The sequence below is a fragment of the Oncorhynchus keta genome, chromosome 15 (genome assembly GCF_023373465.1).
Source record: "Oncorhynchus keta strain PuntledgeMale-10-30-2019 chromosome 15, Oket_V2, whole genome shotgun sequence".
Taxonomy (NCBI): domain Eukaryota; kingdom Metazoa; phylum Chordata; class Actinopteri; order Salmoniformes; family Salmonidae; genus Oncorhynchus; species Oncorhynchus keta.
Genome location: NC_068435.1, coordinates 17,369,841 through 17,393,516, shown reverse-complemented (window position 1 = coordinate 17,393,516; position 23,676 = coordinate 17,369,841). Strand labels below are relative to the sequence as shown.

Below are 23,676 nucleotides of genomic sequence, written 5' to 3'. Positions count from 1 at the left end.
AAATACCTTATTTACATAAGTATTCAGAACCTTTGCTATGAGACAAAATTAAGGTCAGGTGAATCCTGTTTCCATTGATCAAGTTATAGAAACATCTCAAGCATGATTGGAGTCCACTTGTGGTAAATTCAACTGATTGGACATGATTTGGAAAAGGCACACACACGTGTCTATATAAGGTCCCACAGTTGACAGTGCATGTCAGAGCAAAAACCAAGCCACGAGGTCAAAGGATTGTCCGTAGAGCTCAAGGACAGGATTGGGTCAAGGCACAGATCTGGGGAAGGGTACTAAAACATTTCTGCAGCATTGAAGGTCCCCAAGAACACAGTGGCCTCCATCATTCTTAATTGGAAGAAGTTTGGAACCACTAAGACTCTTCCTAGAGCTGGCCGCCCATCCAAACTGAGTGATCGCGGGAGAAAGGCCTTGGTCAGTGAGATGACAAAAGAACCCGATGGTCACTCTGACAGAGCTCGTCTGTGGAGATGAGAGAACCTTCCAGAGAACTATCTCTACAGCACTCTACCATTCAGGCATTTATAGTAGAGTGGCCACATGGAAGCCACTCTTCAGTAAAAGGTACATGACAGCCCTGCTTGGAGCTTGCTAAAGGACTCTCAGAAAATGAGAAACGCGATTCTCTGGTCTGATGAAATCAAGATTGAACTCTTTGGCCTGAGTGCCAAGCATCACTTTGGAGGAAACCTGGTACCATCCCTACGGTGAAGCATGGTGGTGGCAGCATCATGCTGTGGGGATGTTTTTCAGCGGCAGGGACTGGGAGACTAGTCAGAATCGAGGGAAAGATGAACCGAGCATCGCTGCAAAAGATCCTTGATGAAAACCTGCTCCAGAGTGCTCAGGACCTCAGACTGGGGCGAAGGTTCACCTTCAACAGGACAACGACCCTAAGCACACAGCCAAGACAACGCAGGAGTAGCGTCGGGACAAGTCTCTGAATGTCCTTGAGTGGCCCAGGCAGAGCCTGGACTTGAACCCAATCGAACATCTCTGGAGACACCTGAAAATAGCTGTGCAGCAACACTCCCCATCCAACCTGACAAAGCTTGACAGGAACTAAATAGAAGGGAGAACCTCCCCAAATACAAGTGTGCCAAGCTTGTAGCTTCATACCCAAGAAGACTGAAGGCTGTATTTGCTGCCAAAGTTGCTTCAAAGTACTTCAAAGTACTGAGTAAAGTAGATATGTGATATTTCAGTGGGGGGTCTGAATACTTTTGGAATGCACTGTAAACTGTATTTTTTCAAAGACAGTGAATTATATTCCAAATCCAACAAAGGTTCTCCACCACCAAGAGCCATACAAATTATCTATCTATTCCTACTGTACTTGTCTGTTTGTTTTTCAGTGCAGCTAAGCCAGTGATACAACTACAGTACATCACAACAGGGAACATGGATTCGGTCAGTGAGAGGTGATGTCACAGGTTTGATGTGTAAGATCTGCTGAGGTAAAGGGTTTCATGGAAAACATCCAATAGACACTAGACAATTACATTTTGATAAGTTAGCAGATGCTCATATCCAGAGGATAGCATTTTTCGTCATGAATCTTGTTCGAGGCAGGTCTGTAAAGTGGTCACTAGCTAGCACAGCCACAAAATCATACTATCTGATTTTAACCCTAACCAAACTGCTAAATCTAATGCCTAACCCCAATCTTAAATTAAATATTTTTACAATATAGACAATTTTGACTTGTAGCTGGTATATACAGTTGAAGTTGAACGTTTACATACACCTAGCCAAATACATTTAAACTCAGTTTTTCACAATTCCTGACATTTACCCTGACATTTAAAAATTCCCTGTCTTAGGTCAGGTAGGATCACCACTTTATTTTAAGAATGTGAAATGTCAGAATAATAGTAGAGATAATGATTTATTTCAGCTTTTATTTCTTTCATCACATTCCCAGTGGGTCTGAAGTTTACATACATTCAATTAGTATTTGGTAGCATTGTCTTTAAATTGATTAACTTGGGTCAAACTTTTTGGATAGCCTTCCACAAGCTTCCCACAATAAGTTGGGTGAATTTTGGCCCATTCCTCCTGGTGTAACGGAGTCAGGTTTGTCGGCCTCCTTGCTAGCGGAACCCCTCGACAACATTTTGCTGAAAAGGCAGAGCGCGAAATTCAAAAATATGTTTTTGAAATATGTAACTTTCATACATTCACAAGTGCAATACACCAAATTAAAGCTTCTTGTTAATCTACCCATCGTGTCCGATTTCAAAAAGTCTTTATAGCGAAAGCACACCATATGGTTATGTTAGGTCAGAGACTAGTCACAAAAACACACACAGCCATTTTCCAGCCAAAGAGAGGAGTCACAAAAAGAAGAAATAGAGTTAAAATTAAACACTAACCTTTGATGATCTTCATCAGATGGCACTCATAGGACTTACATGTAAATAAAGTTAATATTTATATCCAAAAATCTCAGTTTACATTGGCGCTTTATGGTCAGTAATGTTGAGCCTCGAAAATATCTAGGGAGAATATTCAGAGACCGACATCAATTTACAGAAATACTCATAATAAACTTTGATAAAAGATACAAGTGTTATGCACAGAATTATATATATACTTCTCCTTAATGCAACCACTGTGTCAGATTTCAAAAAAGCTTTATGGAAAAAGCAAACCATGCAATAACCTGAGTACGACGCTCAAACACAAAAACAAGCCATGCAGATACCCGCCATGTTGTGGAGTCAGAAATAGCGTTATAAATATTCACTTACCTTTGATGATCTTCATCAGAATGCACTCCCAGGAATCCCAGTTCCACAATAAATGTTTGTTTTGTTCGAAAAAAAAGTCCATAATTTATGTCCAAATACCTCCTTTTGTTAGCGCGTTTGGTAAACAAATCCAAACTCACAAGGTGCAGGCAATGCGAAAGTTCAGACGAAAAGTTCAAAAAGTTATATTACAGTTCCTAGAAACATGTCAAAAGATGTATAGAATCAATCTTTAGGATGTTTTAAACATAAATCTTCAATAATGTTCCAACCGGAGAATTAGAATTGCAATGGATTGCAATGGAACACAGGTTGCTCTCACATGTGTGCACGTGATCAGCTCATGGCACTCTGGCAGGCCTCTGGTTGAATCAGCTCTCATTCGCCCCCACTTCACAGTAGAAGCCTCAAACAAGGTTCTAAAGTCTGTTGTCATCTAGTGGAAACCTTAGGAAGTGCAATATGACTCCATAGACACTATATACAATAGGCAATGAGTTGAAAAACTACAAACCTCAGATTTCCCACTTCCTGGATTTTTCTCGGGTTTTCACCTGCCATATGAGTTCTGTTATACTCACAGACATCATTCAAACAGTTTTAGAAACTTCAGTGTTTTCTATCCAATACTACTAATAATATGCATATATTACCTTCTGGGCCAGAGTAGCAGGAAGTTTACTCTGGGCACGCTTTTCATCCGAATGTGAAAATGCTGCCCTCTATCCCAAACAGGTTAAATTGTTTAACTTGGGTCAAACGTTTTGGATAGTCTTCCACAAGCTTCCCACAAAAGTTGGGTGAATCAGTTCTGCCCACAAATTTTCTATGGGATTGAGGTCAGTGCTTTGTGATGTTGTCCTTAAGCCATTTTGCCACATCTTTGGAAGTATGCTTGGGGTCATTGTCCATTTGGAAGACCCATTTGCGACCAAGCTTCCTGACTGATGTCTTGAGATGTTAGTTCAATATATCCACATACTTTACCCTTCCTCGTGATTACATCTATTTTATGAAGTGCACTAGTTCCTCCTGCAGCAATTGCACCCCACAACATGATGCTGCCACCCACGTGCTTCACGGTTGGGATGGTGTTCCATCGGCTTGCAAGCCTCCCCCTTTATCCTTCAAACATAGCAATGGACATTATGGCCAAACAGCTCCATTATTGTTTCATCAGACCAGAGGACATTTCTCCAAAAAGTACAATCTTTGTCCCCATGTGCAGTTGCAAACCGTAGTCTGGCTTTTTTTTAATGGCGGATTTGGAGCAGTGGCTTCTTCCTTGCTGAGTGGCCTTTCAGGTTATATCGGTATGGGACTCGTTTTACTGTGGATATAGATACTTTTGTACCTGTTTCCTCGAGCATCTTCACAAGGTCCTTTGCTGTTGTTCTGGGATTGATTTGCACTTTTAGCACCAAAGTACGTTCATCTCTAGGAGACGGAATGTTTCTCCTTCCTGAGCCGTGTGACGGCTGTGTCGTCCCATGGTGTTTATACTTGCGTACTATTGTTTGTACAGATGAATGTGGAACCTTCAGGCATTTGGAAATTGCTCCCAAGGATGAACCAGACTTCACCTTCAATTGACTCAAATTATGTCAATTAGCCTATCAGAAGCTTGTAAAGCCATGACATCATTTTCTGGAATTTTCCAAGCTGTGTAAAGGCACAGTCAACTTAGTGTATGTAAACTTCTGACCCACTGGAATTGTGATACAGTGAATTATAAGGGAAACAATCTGTCTGTAAACAATTGTTGGAAAAATTACTTGTGTCATGCATAAAGTAGATGTCCTAACCGACTTGCCAAAACTATAGTTTGTTAACAACAAATTTGTGGAGTGGTTGAAAAACGAGTTTTAATGACTCCAACCTAAGTGTAGGTAAACTTCCGACTTCAACTGTATCTATAGGGAAATCGCTCAATTCTTCCTCCAGGACAAGATTCATGATCCTTAACGTCAACCTGCTCGACATACAGTCAGACTGCATAATGGAGTTCAACATAATCACTGTTCAGTAGCTGTTACCAGTCTACAACAAATGATCGGTAAGAGTCCACCGGAATTGAGAGTGGTAAAACTACATTGGTCCTACATATATTTAGTATCGCAAGCTGCCTAATCTGGCAAGCAGGGGTAATCAGTCTGGTATTTACGAGGCTAAAACAGATTACTGAATGGCTCTAAAACTATACCATGCGGTCATGTGTGATAGGATAAGTAACAAAAAAAGGCTGTGAAAGTCTATGCTAGGCTGTGAATATATCAGTGCTAAGGGGTGTTATTAGGTACGAGGCAAAGCCAGAAGCCACTGTCATGTTTTACCAGTGATGTCCATGATTGTTTTATCTCCTCTTTGGTTTGACAGAAAGATAAATCACCCATCCTATGGGCCTCCTCCGCCCTTGGGAACAGACAGATTGGGTCTTTTGAAAGTCCTTTCAGACACTATGCCCCGCTAAGGTTCCCACGGGGGTTAAAGGTCAAACATAATTCATTACCAGCCAGACATCAGTCCCCTGGGACTGGACAAGGATCCCTGGCCTGATGGTTGGTCCGTTATCATAAACAAACAACTTCCTCACATATGCGGATGCACACACAGGCACACCCACACACACACACCCACACACAGGCACACCCACACACAGGCACACCCACACACACACAAGCCATCCTTGTCTTCTAGAAAGGTGACAAGCCACATGACACAGCAAAATGCTTATCTTTCAAAGAAACTTCCCAGCACTAAATTCTTGCCATCGCACAGTAATGAAGCTTTGGAGACGGCTAATGCTTCTAACACAGAGACTCAAAGAAGGTCTGGAATCAAACAGAATATTTTGGTGGGTGGTTTGCTCACAGCTCTTTTTGTGCAACTGTGAGTGAGATTGCCATTCCAGTTGATCTAATCTGTTGTGTTATGCCATCACATTCTAACCACAGTGGCCTTGTAGTTAGAATGTCTGCCCTGAGATTGGAAGGTTAGGAGTTTAATCCAGCTGAGTCATACCAAAGACTGTAAAAATGAGACCTGGTACTATGTTTAGCTCTCAACATTGGGGTACGGCCCTGCGATAGACTAGCGTCCTGTCCAGGTGATCTACATCAAGCTGTCTCACGGTACAGAAACAGGACTCATTCCTGCTCGCACCTCGCAAGGTTACTTACTTATGGCCAGTGATGGTATCTTGTCAATTGAGAGCTGTGTAGAGAGAGCTAGCACACTTAACCATATAATATATCTGACCAAAAAAATAATAACCCTGTATGGTTCTTCAAAAGGTTCCTTGTAGATCCTTTGACATTGATTAAATTCTCAATAAATGTTCTATAAAGAGCCATTCAAACCCTTTTTGGTGCTATATAGAACCTTTTTTTAAATAGTAATTTATAGAACCTTAGGAAAGGGTTCTTAATAGCACCACAAAGGTTCCATTTAGAACCGTATGAGCATGGTTCTTTATAGAACCATCAAAAAAGGATTATATCGTTACGAGCCAAAGAACCCTTATTTGGCACTATATAGAACCATTTGTTTTTATAGTGTATAGCTCTTAGATATCGAGGCGGGAAAAAAACACTTTCACTGCAATTAGAGAGTAATAACATTTTCTGAGGTTGTCTAAGAGTTCAGCCAAGGTCATGATGCAGCCTGAAAATAGCACTGTCATATTGAGAAAGTAGGAAATAATTATGAAATTATGTTTTCTTCGTTGACTGTTTTATGTCTCTGTTGGGCTAAAATATCAATATTTCAATTTCATATTTTTCCAGCAAAGTTTGAAAAAGTATTAAACTTCTAGAACTGATTACAAGCTGTTAACAAACTGACTGAGCGAACACAACTCTACATTTATTACTAGGGCTACTGTGTCAAATATTTTTGCCAAGCTCTACCACAGTAAAACCCAAATAGCGTAGCATTAATTAAAGAGATTTTATTGGAGAAACCTCTGCCTCAAAACAATAAGATAATATATTTTTTTATTCTTCTAATGTTGGCTTATCCACACCACTCTCTTCAATTTGAGAAAAGTCCGATAATAGTATTGCACGTAACACAGTGCTACATATGGTCCTAAACAGTGATTAACCGTTATAATGTTACTATTCCTTCAAGACAAGGCTAAATAAACCAGTCGCTCCAGCTGTCCTTATGTCACCTTGTTGGAATGGTTAAGTAAAGTGAAGGGGCTTTCCTATGCAGACCTGAGTGCAACTATTTGAAATCTGTCAAATACATGTACCGTTTGTTCCAGCGGGAAGAGTGGACCAAAGTGATATGTGGACCAAAGTGATTTGTGATATGAGTTCATGATACTTATTTTCAAGAAATACTCAAACAAAAGTAACAACTACCCCCCACTAAACAGAGAATAACACCCCACCCCTATTTTTTACTCTCATGCTGGGTTTACCTAGAAGTTGGGTCTTTTAAAATGTATGATACAATGCCTACCAGCGCAAGGTGTCCACAGTAATACTAACATTTACCCTACATGCCAACAGGCCAAATCAAAACATATGTCCACTTTAGGGACCACTTCAAGAACACACTGAAATATCCCAGTTGTGTAACGAGACAGCTACATGTTTTGCGTTATGAAAAGACAATGTTCTAGATGTTTCTCTTCTCGAAAAAGAAAAGGAGAGCCTCAACCTCTAGGAGCTCAGATGCAATCATTTGATACCAACGTGTGGACAGCTAAGCTGTCTTCATCAGGCTCTAATGACAGCCAAGCTGTCTTCACCAGGTGGTAAAGACAGCCAAACCATCTTCACCTGGCTCTAATGACATCCCAGCTGTCTTCATCAGGATTTAATGACAGCCAAGGTGTCTTCATCAGGCTACTATGACAGCCAATGTGTATTCATCAGGCTACTATGACAGCCAAGGTGTCTTCATCAGGCTACTATGACAGCCAAGGTGTCTTCATCAGGATTTAATGACAGCCAAGGTGTCTTCATCAGGATTTAATGACAGCCAAGGTGTCTTCATCAGGTTATAATGACAGCCAAGGTGTCTTCATCAGGATTTAATGACAGCCAAGGTGTCTTCATCAGGATTTAATGACAGCCAAGGTGTCTTCATCAGGTTATAATGACAGCCAAGGTGTCTTCATCAGGCTATAATGACAGCCAAGGTGTCTTCATCAGGCTCTAATGACAGCCAAGGTGTCTTCATCAGGCTATAATGACAGCCAAGGTGTCTTCATCAGGTTATAATGACAGCCAAGGTGTCTTCATCAGGTTATAATAACAGCCAAGGTGTCTTCATCAGGTTATAATGACAGCCAAGGTGTCTTCATCAGGTTATAATGACAGCCAAGGTGTCTTCATCAGGTTATAATGACAGCCAAGCTGTCTTCATCAGGCTATAATGACAGCCAAGGTGTCTTCATCAGGCTTTAATGACATCCAAGCTGTCTTCATCAGGTTATAATGACAGCCAAGGTGTCTTCATCAGGCTTTAATGACAGCCAAGCTGTGTTCATCAGGATTATAATGACAGCCAAGGTGTCTTCATCAGGCTATAATGACAGCCAAGGTGTCTTCATCAGGCTATAATGACAGCCAAGGTGTCTTCATCAGGTTATAATGACAGCCAAGGTGTCTTCATCAGGCTTTAATGACAGCCAAGGTGTCTTCATCAGGCTTTAATGACAGCCAAGGTGTCTTCATCAGGCTATAATGACAGCCAAGGTGTCTTCATCAGGATTTAATGACAGCCAAGGTGTCTTCATCAGGTTATAATGACAGCCAAGGTGTCTTCATCAGGCTATAATGACAGCCAAGGTGTCTTCATCAGGATTATAATGACAGCCAAGGTGTCTTCATCAGGCATATAATGACAGCCAAGGTGTCTTCATCAGGCTATAATGACAGCCAAGGTGTCTTCATCAGGCTATAATGACAGCCAAGGTGTCTTCATCAGGCTATAATGACAGCCAAGGTGTCTTCATCAGGATTTAATGACAGCCAAGGTGTCTTCATCAGGCTATAATGACAGCCAAGGTGTCTTCATCAGGCTATAATGACAGCCAAGGTGTCTTCATCAGGCTATAATGACAGCCAAGGTGTCTTCATCAGGCTTTAATGACAGCCAAGGTGTCTTCATCAGGCTTTAATGACAGCCAAGGTGTCTTCATCAGGCTATAATGACAGCCAAGGTGTCTTCATCAGGATTATAATGACAGCCAAGCTGTCTTCATCAGGCTTTAATGACAGCCAAGGCTGTCTTCATCAGGCTATAATGACAGCCAAGCTGTCTTCATCAGGCTATAATGACAGCCAAGGTGTCTTCATCAGGCTATAATGACAGCCAAGGTGTCTTCATCAGGCTATAATGACAGCCAAGCTGTCTTCATCAGGATTTAATGACAGCCAAGCTGTCTTCATCAGGCTATAATGACAGCCAAGGTGTCTTCATCAGGCTATAATGACAGCCAAGCTGTCTTCATCAGGCTATAATGACAGCCAAGCTGTCTTCATCAGGCTTTAATGACAGCCAAGCTGTCTTCATCAGGCTTTAATGACAGCCAAGCTGTCTTCATCAGGCTATAATGACAGCCAAGCTGTCTTCATCAGGCTATAATGACAGCCAAGGTGTCTTCATCAGGATTTAATGACAGCCAAGGTGTCTTCATCAGGATTTAATGACAGCCAAGCTGTCTTCATCAGGCTATTATGACAGCCAAGGTGTCTTCATCAGGTTATAATGACAGCCAAGGTGTCTTCATCAGGCTATAATGACAGCCAAGCTGTCTTCATCAGGCTATAATGACAGCCAAGCTGTCTTCATCAGGCTATAATGACAGCCAAGGTGTCTTCATCAGGATTTAATGACAGCCAAGCTGTCTTCATCAGGTTATAATGACAGCCAAGGTGTCTTCATCAGGCTTTAATGACAGCCAAGGTGTCTTCATCAGGCTCTAATGACAGCCAAGGTGTCTTCATCAGGCTATAATGACAGCCAAGGTGTCTTCATCAGGCTATAATGACAGCCAAGGTGTCTTCATCAGGCTATAATGACAGCCAAGCTGTCTTCATCAGGCTATAATGACAGCCAAGGTGTATTCATCAGGCTTTAATGACAGCCAAGTGTCTTCATCAGGCTATAATGACAGCCAAGGTGTCTTCATCAGGTTATAATGACAGCCAAGGTGTCTTCATCAGGATTTAATGACAGCCAAGGTGTCTTCATCAGGTTTAATGACAGCCAAGCTGTCTTCATCAGGCTATAATGACAGCCAAGGTGTCTTCATCAGGTTATAATGACAGCCAAGGTGTCTTCATCAGGCTACTATGACAGCCAAGGTGTATTCATCAGGCTATAATGACAGCCAAGGTGTCAGGCTTCATCAGGCTACTAATGACAGCCAAGGTGTCTTCATCAGGCTTTAATGACAGCCAAGGTGTCTTCATCAGGTTATAATGACAGCCAAGGTGTCTTCATCAGGATTTAATGACAGCCAAGGTGTCTTCATCAGGATTTAATGACAGCCAAGGTGTCTTCATCAGGCTATAATGACAGCCAAGGTGACTTCATCAGGATTTAATGACAGCCAAGGTGTCTTCATCAGGCTATAATGACAGCCAAGGTGTCTTCATCAGGCTATAATGACAGCCAAGGTGTCTTCATCAGGCTATAATGACAGCCGAGGTGTCTTCATCAGGCTTTAATGACAGCCAAGGTGTCTTCATCAGGCTATAATGACAGCCAAGGTGTCTTCATCAGGCTATAATGACAGCCAAGGTGTCTTCATCAGGATTTAATGACAGCCAAGGTGTCTTCATCAGGCTATAATGACAGCCAAGGTGTCTTCATCAGGCTATAATGACAGCCAAGGTGTCTTCATCAGGCTATAATGACAGCCAAGGTGTCTTCATCAGGTTATAATGACAGCCAAGGTGTCTTCATCAGGCTATAATGACAGCCAAGGTGTCTTCATCAGGCTATAATGACAGCCAAGGTGTCTTCATCAGGCTATAATGACAGCCAAGGTGTCTTCATCAGGCTTTAATGACAGCCAAGGTGTCTTCATCAGGCTATAATGACAGCCAAGGTGTCTTCATCAGGCTATAATGACAGCCAAGGTGTCTTCATCAGGCTATAATGACAGCCAAGGTGTCTTCATCAGGATTTAATGACAGCCAAGGTGTCTTCATCAGGATTTAATGACAGCCAAGGTGTCTTCATCAGGCTATAATCACAGCCAACGTGTCTTCATCAGGATTTAATGACAGCCAACGTGTCTTCATCAGGCTATAATGACAGCCAAGGTGTCTTCATCAGGTTATAATGACAGCCAACGTGTCTTCATCAGGCTATAATGACAGCCAAGGTGTCTTCATCAGGCTATAATGACAGCCAAGGTGTCTTCATCAGGCTATAATGACAGCCAAGGTGACTTCATCAGGATTTAATGACAGCCAAGGTGTCTTCATCAGGCTATAATGACAGCCAAGGTGACTTCATCAGGATTTAATGACAGCCAAGGTGTCTTCATCAGGCTATAATGACAGCCAAGGTGTCTTCATCAGGCTATAATGACAGCCAAGGTGTCTTCATCAGGCTATAATGACAGCCAAGGTGTCTTCATCAGGCTATAATGACAGCCAAGGTGTCTTCATCAGGCTTTAATGACAGCCAAGGTGTCTTCATCAGGATTTAATGACAGCCAAGGTGTCTTCATCAGGATTTAATGACAGCCCAGCTGTCTTCATCAGGTTATTATGACAGCCAAGGTGTCTTCATCAGGTTATAATGACAGCCAAGGTGTCTTCATCAGGCTATAATGACAGCCAAGCTGTCTTCATCAGGCTATAATGACAGCCAAGCTGTCTTCATCAGGCTATAATGACAGCCAAGCTGTCTTCATCAGGCTCTAATGACAGCCAAGCTGTATTCATCAGGTTATAATGACAGCCAAGGTGTCTTCATCAGGCTTTAATGACAGTCAAGCTGTCTTCATCAGGCTCTAATGACAGCCAAGCTGTCTTCATCAGGCTCTAATGACAGCCAAGTTGTATTCATCAGGCTATAATGACAGCCCAGCTGTCTTCATCAGGTTATAATGACAGCCAAGCTGTCTTCATCAGGCTCTAATGACAGCCAAGCTGTATTCATCAGGCTTTAATGACAGTCAAGCTGTCTTCATCAGGCTATAATGACAGCCAAGTTGTCTTCATCGGGTTATAATGACAGCCAAGCTGTCTTCATCAGGTTATAATGACAGCCAAGCTGTCTTCATCAGGTTATAATGACAGCCAAGCTGTCTTCATCAGGCTATAATGACAGCCAAGGTGTCTTCATCAGGTTATAATGACAGCCAAGGTGTCTTCATCAGGCTACTATGACAGCCAATGTGTATTCATCAGGCTACTATGACAGCCAAGGTGTCTTCATCAGGCTACTATGACAGCCAAGGTGTCTTCATCAGGATTTAATGACAGCCAAGGTGTCTTCATCAGGTTATAATGACAGCCAAGGTGTCTTCATCAGGATTTAATGACAGCCAAGGTGTCTTCATCAGGATTTAATGACAGCCAAGGTGTCTTCATCAGGCTATAATGACAGCCAAGGTGTCTTCATCAGGCTATAATGACAGCCAAGGTGTCTTCATCAGGCTATAATGACAGCCAAGGTGTCTTCATCAGGCTATAATGACAGCCGAGGTGTCTTCATCAGGCTATAATGACAGCCGAGGTGTCTTCATCAGGCTATAATGACAGCCAACGTGTCTTCATCAGGCTATAATGACAGCCAACGTGTCTTCATCAGGATTTAATGACAGCCAAGGTGTCTTCATCAGGTTATAATGACAGCCAACGTGTCTTCATCAGGTTATAATGACAGCCAACGTGTCTTCATCAGGCTATAATGACAGCCAAGGTGTCTTCATCAGGCTATAATGACAGCCAAGGTGTCTTCATCAGGCTATAATGACAGCCAAGGTGACTTCATCAGGATTTAATGACAGCCAAGGTGTCTTCATCAGGCTATAATGACAGCCAAGGTGACTTCATCAGGATTTAATGACAGCCAAGGTGTCTTCATCAGGCTATAATGACAGCCAAGGTGTCTTCATCAGGCTATAATGACAGCCAAGGTGTCTTCATCAGGCTATAATGACAGCCAAGGTGTCTTCATCAGGCTATAATGACAGCCAAGGTGTCTTCATCAGGCTTTAATGACAGCCAAGGTGTCTTCATCAGGCTATAATGACAGCCAAGGTGTCTTCATCAGGCTATAATGACAGCCAAGGTGTCTTCATCAGGATTTAATGACAGCCAAGGTGTCTTCATCAGGATTTAATGACAGCCCAGCTGTCTTCATCAGGTTATTATGACAGCCAAGGTGTCTTCATCAGGTTATAATGACAGCCAAGGTGTCTTCATCAGGCTATAATGACAGCCAAGCTGTCTTCATCAGGCTATAATGACAGCCAAGCTGTCTTCATCAGGCTATAATGACAGCCAAGATGTCTTCATCAGGCTCTAATGACAGCCAAGCTGTATTCATCAGGTTATAATGACAGCCAAGGTGTCTTCATCAGGCTTTAATGACAGTCAAGCTGTCTTCATCAGGCTCTAATGACAGCCAAGCTGTCTTCATCAGGCTCTAATGACAGCCAAGTTGTATTCATCAGGCTATAATGACAGCCCAGCTGTCTTCATCAGGTTATAATGACAGCCAAGCTGTCTTCATCAGGCTCTAATGACAGCCAAGCTGTATTCATCAGGCTTTAATGACAGTCAAGCTGTCTTCATCAGGCTATAATGACAGCCAAGTTGTCTTCATCGGGTTATAATGACAGCCAAGCTGTCTTCATCAGGTTATAATGACAGCCAAGCTGTCTTCATCAGGTTATAATGACAGCCAAGCTGTCTTCATCAGGCTATAATGACAGCCAAGGTGTCTTCATCAGGTTATAATGACAGCCAAGCTGTCTTCATCAGGTTATAATGACAGCCAAGGTGTCTTCATCAGGTTATAATGACAGCCAAGCTGTCTTCATCAGGCTATAATGACAGCCAAGGTGTCTTCATCAGGTTATAATGACAGCCAAGGTGTCTTCATCAGGTTATAATGACAGCCAAGGTGTCTTCATCAGGTTATAATGACAGCCAAGGTGTCTTCATCAGGCTTTAATGACAGCCAAGCTGTCTTCATCAGGTTATAATGACAGCCAAGCTGTCTTCATCAGGCTCTAATGACAGCCAAGGTGTCTTCATCAGGCTTTAATGACAGCCAAGGTGTCTTCATCAGGTTATAATGACAGCCAAGGTGTCTTCATCAGGTTATAATGACAGCCAAGGTGTCTTCATCAGGTTATAATGACAGCCAAGGTGTCTTCATCAGGTTATAATGACAGCCAAGGTGTCTTCATCAGGTTATAATGACAGCCAAGCTGTCTTCATCAGGTTATAATGACAGCCAAGGTGTCTTCATCAGGCTTTAATGACAGCCAAGCTGTGTTCATCAGGTTATAATGACAGCCAAGCTGTCTTCATCAGGTTATTATGACAGCCAAGCTGTCTCAATCAGGCTATAATGACAGCCAAGCTGTCTCCATCAGGCTATAATGACAGCCAAGCTGTCACTGCGGGTCACTAGTTTATATAGTTTGGAAGGACACACAGGTGTCTGTAGTTATGGCTGGGTGTGCCTTGATGTCATTGGCTGATTTACAGACATAAATAGAACATGTCAAAAGAATGAATGGGTAACATATGATCATAAATACAGTTTTGCAACAAAGCCCTACAAACATTTACAATGAATAGCAAAATCACAAGTATGGCTTCAGATCAAGTCTACGGTGGCTTGTGAAAGTATTCACACCCCTTGACATTTTTCTTATTTTGTTGCCTTTACAACCTGGAATTAAAATGGATTTTAGGGGGTTTGTGTCAGTTGATTTTCACAACATGCATACCACTTTGAGGATGCAAAATATATTTTATTGTGAAACAAACAAGAAATAAGACTAAAAAAACTGAAGACTTGAGCGTGCATAACTATCCACCTCCCCCCAAAGTCAATACTTTGTAGAGACACTTTTTGCAACAATTACAGCTGCAAGCCTCTTGGGATTTGTCTCTATAAGCTTGGCACATCCAGCCAATGGGATTTTTGGCCATTCTTCAAGGCAAAACTGCTCCAGCTCCTTCAAGTTGGATGGGTTCTGCTGTGTACAGCAATCTTTAAGTCATACCACAAATTCACAATTGGATTGAGGTCTGTGCTTTGACTAGGCAATTCCAAGACATTACATGTTTCCCTTTAAACCACTCGAGTGTTGCTTTAGCAGGATGCTATGTCCCAGTCTCAAATCTCTAGAAGACTGAAACAGGTTTCCCTTAAGAATTTCAGATGATTTAGCACCATCATTCTTTCAATTCTGACCAGTTTCCCAGTCCCCGATGATGAAAAACTTCCACATAACATGATGCTGCCACTAACATGCTTCACTGTGGCGTTTTTTTGTACCTTTATTTAACTAGGCAAGTCAGTTAAGAACAAATCCTTATTTTCAATGACGGCTTTGGAACAGTGGGTTAATTGCCTTGTTCAGAGGCAGGACGACAGATGTTTACCTTGTCAGCTCGGGGCTCACCTTTCGGTTACTAGTCCAATGCTTTCACCACTAGGCTATCTGCTGTTCTCGTGGTGATGAGAGGTGTTGTGTTTGCACCAGATATAGCATTTTCCTTGATGGCCAAAAAGCTAACTTTTGTCTTATCTGACCAGAGTACCTTCTTCCATATGTTTGGGGGGTCTCCCACATGCCTTTTTGGTGAACACCAAACACATTTGCTTATGTTTTTCTGGCCACTCTTCCGTAAAGCCCAGCTCTGTGGAGTGTACAGCTTAAAGTGGTCCTATGGACAGATACTCCAATCTCCGCTGTGGAGCTTTGCAGCTCCTTCAGGGTTATCTTTGGTCTCTTTGTTGCCGCTCTGTTTAATGCACCTCACTGCCTGGTCTGTGAGTTTTGGTGGGCAGCCCTCTCTTGGCTGGTTTGTTGTGGTGCCATATTCTTTCCATTTTTTAATAATGGATTTAATGGTGCTCCGTGGGATGTTCAATGTTTCTGATATTTTTGTTATAACTCAACCCTGATCTGCAACTTTGTCACTGACCTGTTTGGAGAGCTCCTTGGTCTTCATAGTGCCGCTTGTTTGGTGGTGCCGCTTGTTTAGTGGTGTTGCAGACTCTTGGGCCTTTCAGAACAGGTGTATATATACTGAGATCATGTGACAGATCATGTGACACTTAGATTGCACACAGGTGGACTTTTTAACTAATTATGTAACTTCTGAAGGTAATTGTTTGCACCAGATCTTATTTAGGGGCTTCATAGCAAATGGGGTGAAAACATATGCACATACCACTTTCCGTATTTCTTTTTTGTTTATTTTTTTTAAACAACTTATTTTTAAAATTTCACTTAATCAATTTGGACTATTTTGTGTATGTCCATTATATGAAATCCAAATAAAAATCCATTTAAATTACAGGTTGTAATGCAACAAAATAGAAAAATGCCAAGGGGGTGAATACTTTTGCAAGGCACTGTATGTTGAGACCGAAGGGAACAATGTTCTTTAAATTAAAGATCCAGGCAGCGTTTTGTTATAACAATAACTTGTCTCTTCTCAACACATATTATAAGCTGCAAAACATAAATCTTATAAATATTTAACTTAGCAAACACATAAGGACGGACCCCACCCCTCTACCCCCTAAATGTTCCATCCGTGAGACATACTCCCCCAGGTAAGTGTTACCACAGTAAAAAGCCAGGTGCTCAATATCTGTCTGTCTGACCACCCTCAGGGCCTATTGGTTTTAAAGTGGCCTTGCCCTCCTAACTACCAACCACCTCCACTCCTCCCACCTCTCTCCAGATGTCTGGATGGACACTGGGCAGACCCCAGCATGTCCTCTATTTTTGTGAGATTGAGCACCTAAGAAGACTGGGGTAAGATGTTACTTTAGGCTAGATGTTTCCGCACTGTGTGCCTTTAATCTGAGGGAATAAATCAGTGAATAAAACAGAACACAATGCTGAAGGCTCTTCTCCAAAAAGGTCAAGAGGGAAAGCAGACATGCTGTATGGAGGTCAGATGCATTTCAAACATACCTCAGTGTCCACAGCTGTGTTGTGATAGGTCATTGCCATGGGATGGGTGGGGCCAGAAACAGCAGTGGTCTCCATGGTAACATGATGGGGTACAATTGGCATGGTGAACACCTGGTTGGTGACAGCGAGAAGGGGAGGGGCTGGGGAAGCGATCTGGGGTCCAATCAACAGTCTCGGCTGGAGATGCATCGTGGGAACTGCTGCTGACAAAGACCAGATACAGTTAAAAAAGAGGTCAACCCTTCTGTCTGTTTTAGCCTTGTCCTAAACCTGGATGTTAGCCATCTCTGAATAACTCATGAGGCATAACAGAGTCAGAAGTGTTGGCTAAAGCACATCCAGGTCTGAGATCATCCTATGTCCCTCTGGGGTGTCCTTCACTCAGCGTACATCACTGTAACAAAACTAATTGAATACAGTCAGTGTACATCACTGTAACATAACTGACTGAACAGTCAGAGTAGCCAGCATCCTTAGAGCTGAGGAACATGTACAATAGATCTTCACAATGTTCATCTCACTGATCAATCCTGGGTTCAGATAAAATTGGTTTTCTTTCTAATCCAGACTGTAGTCTTTTTTTCTCATCCGCGATCACTAAGGATGTCAGGTCACCTGTATGGGATACTGACCCCCCATAATCAGATCCATCCCACTCCCTGCCCAGAGTCAGACTCTTGTTTAGTGCTGAGAGCCTGTCCCTCCCTCAGACACCTTCAGCAGTCCTCCAAGGATCCATTATCAAACATATAAAGCCCTCTCATGGTCCCCTTCAAAGCCCTGTCACGCTCCCCTTCAAAGCCCTGTCACGGTCCCCTTCAAAGCCCTGTCACGGTCCCCTTCAAAGCCCCGTCACGGTCCCCTTCAAAGCCCTGTCACGGTCCCCTTCAAAGCCCTGCCACAGTCACCTTCAAAGCCCTGTCACGGTCCCCTTCAAAGCTCTGCCACAGTCACCTTCAAAGCCCTGTCCCGGTCCCCTTCAAAGCCCTGTCCCGGTCCCCTTCAAAGCCCTGTCCCGGTCACCTTCAAAGCCCTGTCACGGTCCCCTTCAAAGCCCTGCCACAGTCACCTTCAAAGCCCTGTCACGGTCCCCTTCAAAGCTCTGCCACAGTCACCTTCAAAGCCCTGTCCCGGTCCCCTTCAAAGCCCTGTCCCGGTCCCCTTCAAAGCCCTGTCCCGGTCACCTTCAAAGCCCTGCCACAGTCACCTTCAAAGCCCTGCCACAGTCACCTTCAAAGCCCTGCCACAGTCCCCTTCAAAGCCCTGCCACAGTCACCTGAAAAGCCCTGCCACATTCACCTTCAAAGCCCTGCCACAGTCACCTTCAAAGCCCTGCCACAGTCACCTTCAAAGCCCTGGGCCTACTGAAGTCTAATAGAGTGTATTAGGGGCCTACAGAGGAAAACACTCCCATGCTAATTATACTGTAATAATACAAGTAGACCTAAGATCCTACTGAGGTTAAAGGATTTTAGTCTGGCTACTAATGGGCCATGACCCTGCTGCCTCAGAGAGAACTCAGAGGGAATTATAGACAAAAGAGCAGATCTGATTGGTCAAAAGACCAATTCGTTGAAAAAATATCAGAATTGGGTTGCCTGTGTAAACGCAGCCTCAGATGGATGTACTGTATCTGTTTGATCATTGGTATATAAATGAGAGGTTATGACGGGTGTAGTTGATATGAGTGTGCTCTGTGCTGACGTTCATGAAATATACGTTTTAAAACAACAATATTTCTACAGTGGTTTTTAGAGTCTGTCCTCGAGGATCCTGCATGGTATGCACTGGTCATACACTGGACATTGTGTTACATTTGAGGTAGTCTTGGCTGAGTCCCTAACAACCGGATGTTCCGAATTCAGAGGAAATAGAAAGAGAGCCTGTGACATAACTTCCGCTTTTGGATGTTAAAAAGGCAAAACTCCATCTTAACTCCTCCTCTACATTTACTGGATTGGTTGAACAGTGCAGAAGATAACCTCCCCCAATGTTTTTTTTGTTCTTGTATGTAGGGGATCTAGTTTCAGGCGTTTATTTTGCTGCTACTTTAGGTTACATTTGAGGAGAAGCCAGTAGCTTTCTTTGCACAGCAGCCACTGTTTTGAGGACACCTTGTGGTCAATAACAAAAGGTGCAGTCACAGGAGTTACAAATACACATTCTATTTTTAATTTTGTTCACAGAATGTTGTTTCAGCTTCTTCATTACCTTACAAATACCATTATGTAATTACATGACGGTAGCTCAAACGGGGTAAGAGATATGCTTGTTCAAAGTTTGGAATTCCAGATGATTACTATAGCAAGACGCATCATTCACCCAAGTTTCGTCAAAATCGGGGCCAGTGGGGTGTGAGATATTGCATGTGACTAACATAGTACCCCCCCTGAGGAAGCCATATAACCTGAATTACTTCAGTGAATAAGACCCACCAATATAAAGGGGCATTCGTCACAACAAAACTGTGCAGAACACTATTCAAACCCCTCCAAATAATAATAGACATACAAAATACTATTTCATTGTAAGATAACACAAGAGTAAAGTTCAAGTATGAAAGTTCAGACTCTCACCAGTAGGGGGTACAGTAGCATGCACAGTCACGTGCGGTGGATCCTTGATCACTGAGACCACAGTCTGCAGGTCAACGGGCTGGATGACAATGGTCCTGGTTTTGAGAAGAGGGGCCAAGGGTTGGGTGAGGAGGACAGAGGGGGGAAGTTTGGGCTGAATGGACACCCTCTGGTTTGGGTGGGTGGGTCGCTTGGCTGGTGGGAAAAGAGTAAGAGAATAAGTAAGAGTGTTTTTGTATATATATATTTTTAAACCGTTATTTAACTAGGCAAGTCAGTTAAAAACACATTTTTATTTACAATGACAGCCTACCCTGGCCAAACCCGGGCAAATTGTGCACCGCCCTATGGGACTCCCAATCACAGCCAGATGTGATTCAGCCTGGATTTGAACAAGGGACTGTAGTGTCGCCTCTTGCACTGAGATGCAGTGCCTTAGACCACTGCGCCACTCGGGAGCCCCCTGGTTAATACAGGGGTGAACTATGATACAACTAAACAGACACTTTCAATTCTTTTTTGGAAGATATCCACCATATTGTGACATGTACATCAAAGAGACGTTTCACCTCTGGGAGATGGGCTGACTCGCTTGTGTATTTTCTTTTCAGGAGACAACATAGTCGGTAAAGGCTGCATAGACACATCATCTTCCTGCTGGTACGCATCGGCAGGGACAAGACAGAAGTTAGTGAGAGTAGTCAGTACTTAGCCTACTATTTACACATAGGGGGAGAGTGTTGAACAAATTGAAATCTTACTTTCAGGGATAGTGGTGACAGTGAGGAGGAATCACTAACCGCAGATCCAGATGATAGGGAGGACCCAGGCACTCCTACATCTGCCAACGAAACAATTAGAACTCAATTCAATTGACAAGCAGGGGCATCACATTGCCGATCCTCTTTCACGTCCTGTGTGATTGACCTTACAACAGTCTGGGGGCCTCACAGGTGCAGCAATCCCACGCCCAAGACAGCCACCTAATGTCTACTGACTAGGGCAGGGATGGGCCCCACACACACACAAAAAACTGTTGGTTGTACATTTTTCTGCTGTTATGTCAGTCACTGACAGTCACTCAAATAGCCCATATCAGCTAACATTTTTTAGATTGCTAAATTAATCCAGCCAGGTATCTAAACTTGTAGTAATCATGGACGAATTAGCGACCGTAGACCCCAATTGATTATGTTAGTCAGATATCATATAAACAAAATGGTACAGTATGTGCGGGTAGATGCAGACAAACGCATTTCCTTGGGGAAGGGAAACAGTACATAACTGTTATGTCTTGTGGGTTTCATAACCACATCTTTATAACAATTCAATAACGATGAGACGGGAGACAGGAATCAGTCCAACCATGTATCTACAACGTTCAGATCTTAACACACAACCCCCATGATGCTCTGCGGCACAACCCCAATACGCCACATCTCCTCCCCTCCTACTTAAATTGTTCCCATTATGAACAACATTCCTGAGAAGATGACTGTGAGCCCCTAGGCGGCGACTACTGGGTCAGAGTGTCACGGAGTCAGAGTTCTGGACCACTCTTTACTGACTGGTGGTTCTGTCGGTGTTGCATTATTCAACATTAACTGATGCAGGCGAAGACTTGCGTGCAATGTGTTCCTGTAGGATACTGATGCAGTGTCCCTTGACCTTGAGACACTTTTAAGGCATGTTTCATGGTCTGTATGAATCTCTCCGCCAGCCCATTAGTTGATGGATGTTACGGTGCGGACCTGATGAGTTCGCCATTCACCTGTGGGAACGTGGCACTTTCTTGGGACAGGAGCTGCGGTCCGTTGTCCTTAACGAGTTGGAGTGACGAGCCGAACCGTCTAAACACTTCTCCAAGCTTCCCGATTGTCTTCTCTGCCCTAGTAGATCTATATAATACTGCATCGCAGTGCTAGAGGCATCACTACAGACCCGGTTTCGATCCCAGGCTATGTAGCAGCCGGCCGCGACCGGGAGACACATGAGGCGGCTCACAATTGTAAGGGAAGAGTTGGGCCGGCCAGGATGTCCTTGTCCCATCCCCCTCTAGCGACTCCTTGTGGCAGCCCGGGTGCATGCACGCTGACTTTGGTCGCCAGTTGTACTGTGCACCACGCATTGGTGCGGCTGGCTTCCGGGTTTACGTGAGTAGTGTGTCAAGAAGCAGTGGAGGACACATGGCTCTCGAGATTCGCCTCTCCTGAGTCTGTACGGGAGTTGCAGCGATGGGACAAGACCGTATATCATGAAATTGGGGAGAAAGTAAGAAATATAATAAAATAAAATAAATCTCATGATGGCAACATCTGGCCACTTGCTATGAGCATCCACGTCCACAAGAAGCATAGTCTTCGAATGAACCTGCGAATTCTATGTGTATGCATTGCCACGTCTCCTCCGGCCAATCCCACAGGTGCAAGTTAACGTACCTTGTGAACCTTCTGACATGAGGAACATATTTTCGCTTTCACCTCAATGCTTCCATCCAATGCAGGCCACCAGAAGTAGCTTGTGTGATTTCATTCATGCAAACCACAATGACCTGAGTGTAGCTGATAGAACACTGGTTTCCACAGCGATGGTGGAACGATAACTCTCCTCCGTCACAGCAGACAACCGGACTGTACTGACAGCTCAGTTGTCCTGGAAAGGTAAGGTTTCAGTTCCGTAGCAACTCCTGCAACTTGTCCATCACTTCAGGTAACACCGGGTAACTTCTGGTGTTTCTCCGCACTTGTGTTGAAGTGACTGGTGTGTTTTCCACTTGTCTGAAGTAGAATATGTCCACTTTGTGTGACTCTGGCTTGACCACAGGTTGTGGTAACCTGGAAAGTACATCTGCATTCAGCATTGCAGTGCAGTTCTGCAGTGCAGACTTGCGGTACTTGATGTCCTAGGTGTGTGCTGACAACAACAAAGCCCGCCTTTGCATTCTGCTTGCAGCAAGTGAACGAATCCCACTCAAGATCTGATCTATCGTCCTCTGGAACAGTGCTGGTGCACTTGGGATTCCAAACGGTAGACAACAGAACCTGGAGAGCCAACTATGTGTCACAGCGGTCAGCAGCTCCATTGACTTTCATCCACATGCATCTGCAAATAGGCTTGGCAGAGGTCAATGTCCTGAACTTTTGACCCCAGCTAAACCCACGAAAAGGTTGTTGATGTGTGGTACCGGATACTGCTCAGTGAACAACACAGGGTTAACTGTGACTTTAAAATGTATGTCTAAGTGTCACGCCCTGGTCGAAGTATTTTGTGTTTATCTTTATGTATTGGGTCAGGCCAGGGTGTGGCATGGGGTTTTTGTATTGTGGTGTGTTTTGTCTTGGGGTTTTGGTATGTATATATTGGGATTGTAGCTAGTGGGATGATCTAGCAAAGTCTATGGCTGTCTGGAGTGGTTCTCAATCAGAGGCAGGTGTTTATCGTTGTCTCTGATTGGGAACCATATTTAGGCAGCCATATTCTTTGAGTTTGTCGTGGGTGATTGTCCTTAGTGTCCTTGTTCCTGTCTGTGTTAGTTTTCACTAGTATAGTCTTTTTCGTTACGTTCTTTGTTTTGTAGTGTTTGTATTTTAGATTCGTGTTACGTTTTTTGTTCATTAAACATGGATCGCAATCTACACGCTGCGTTTTGGTCCGACTCTCCTTCACCACACCTAGAAAACCGTTACAGAATCACCCACCGTAAACGGACCAAGCAGCGTGTCAACAGGCAGGAGCAGCCCAAAGAGGAGATGCGCAATAAGGATTTCTGGACATGGGAGGAAATCCTCGATGGGAGAGGACCCTGGGCTAAACCAGGGGAGTGTAGCCGCCCAAAGGTGCAGCAGGAGAAGAGGCAACAGGAGCAGCCCAAAGAGGAGGACGAACTGGACGGTGAAGAACCTTGGGCTCAGCCTGGAGAATATCGCCGCCCCAAGGAAGAACTGGAGGCGGCGAGAGCGGAGAGGCGCCAGTATGAGGAGGCAGCATGGCGACTCGGAAGGAAGCCTGAGAATCAGCCCCAAAAATGTCTTGGGGGGGGGGGGGCTCACGGAGAGTGTGGCAGAGTCAGGAGTCAGACCTGAGCCAACTCTCCCTGTTTATCGTAAGGAGCCAAGGAGGAGACCAGAACCAGAGCCGGTGTTGGAGGTGAGCGAAGCAGAGACTG

At 43.7% G+C, this 23,676-nt stretch overlaps 1 protein-coding gene across 14 annotated transcripts in view; it reads right to left on the bottom strand.

Moving 5' to 3' along the window:
- The window catches only part of LOC118394543 (cyclic AMP-dependent transcription factor ATF-6 alpha-like), a 64,693-nt gene that overhangs the window by 31,668 nt on the left and 9,349 nt on the right, over window positions 1–23,676 (bottom strand). For 8 of the 14 annotated variants that reach the window (XR_008065158.1, XM_035787810.2, XM_035787811.2 and 5 more), the window contains 4 exons: window positions 20,273–20,352; window positions 20,081–20,168; window positions 19,512–19,706; window positions 16,936–17,138 (listed from right to left, as the gene is read on the bottom strand). Coding sequence is in view for 13 of the 14 variants with exons in the window: in XM_035787810.2 (XP_035643703.1) it covers window positions 16,936–17,138; window positions 19,512–19,706; window positions 20,081–20,168; window positions 20,273–20,352 (566 nt within the window). In the remaining variant the exon portion in view is untranslated. The remainder of the gene's footprint in view (window positions 1–16,935; window positions 17,139–19,511; window positions 19,707–20,080; window positions 20,169–20,272; window positions 20,353–23,676) is intronic. The other 6 variants (XM_035787804.2, XM_035787814.2, XM_035787808.2 and 3 more) reach the window with 4 other exon arrangements.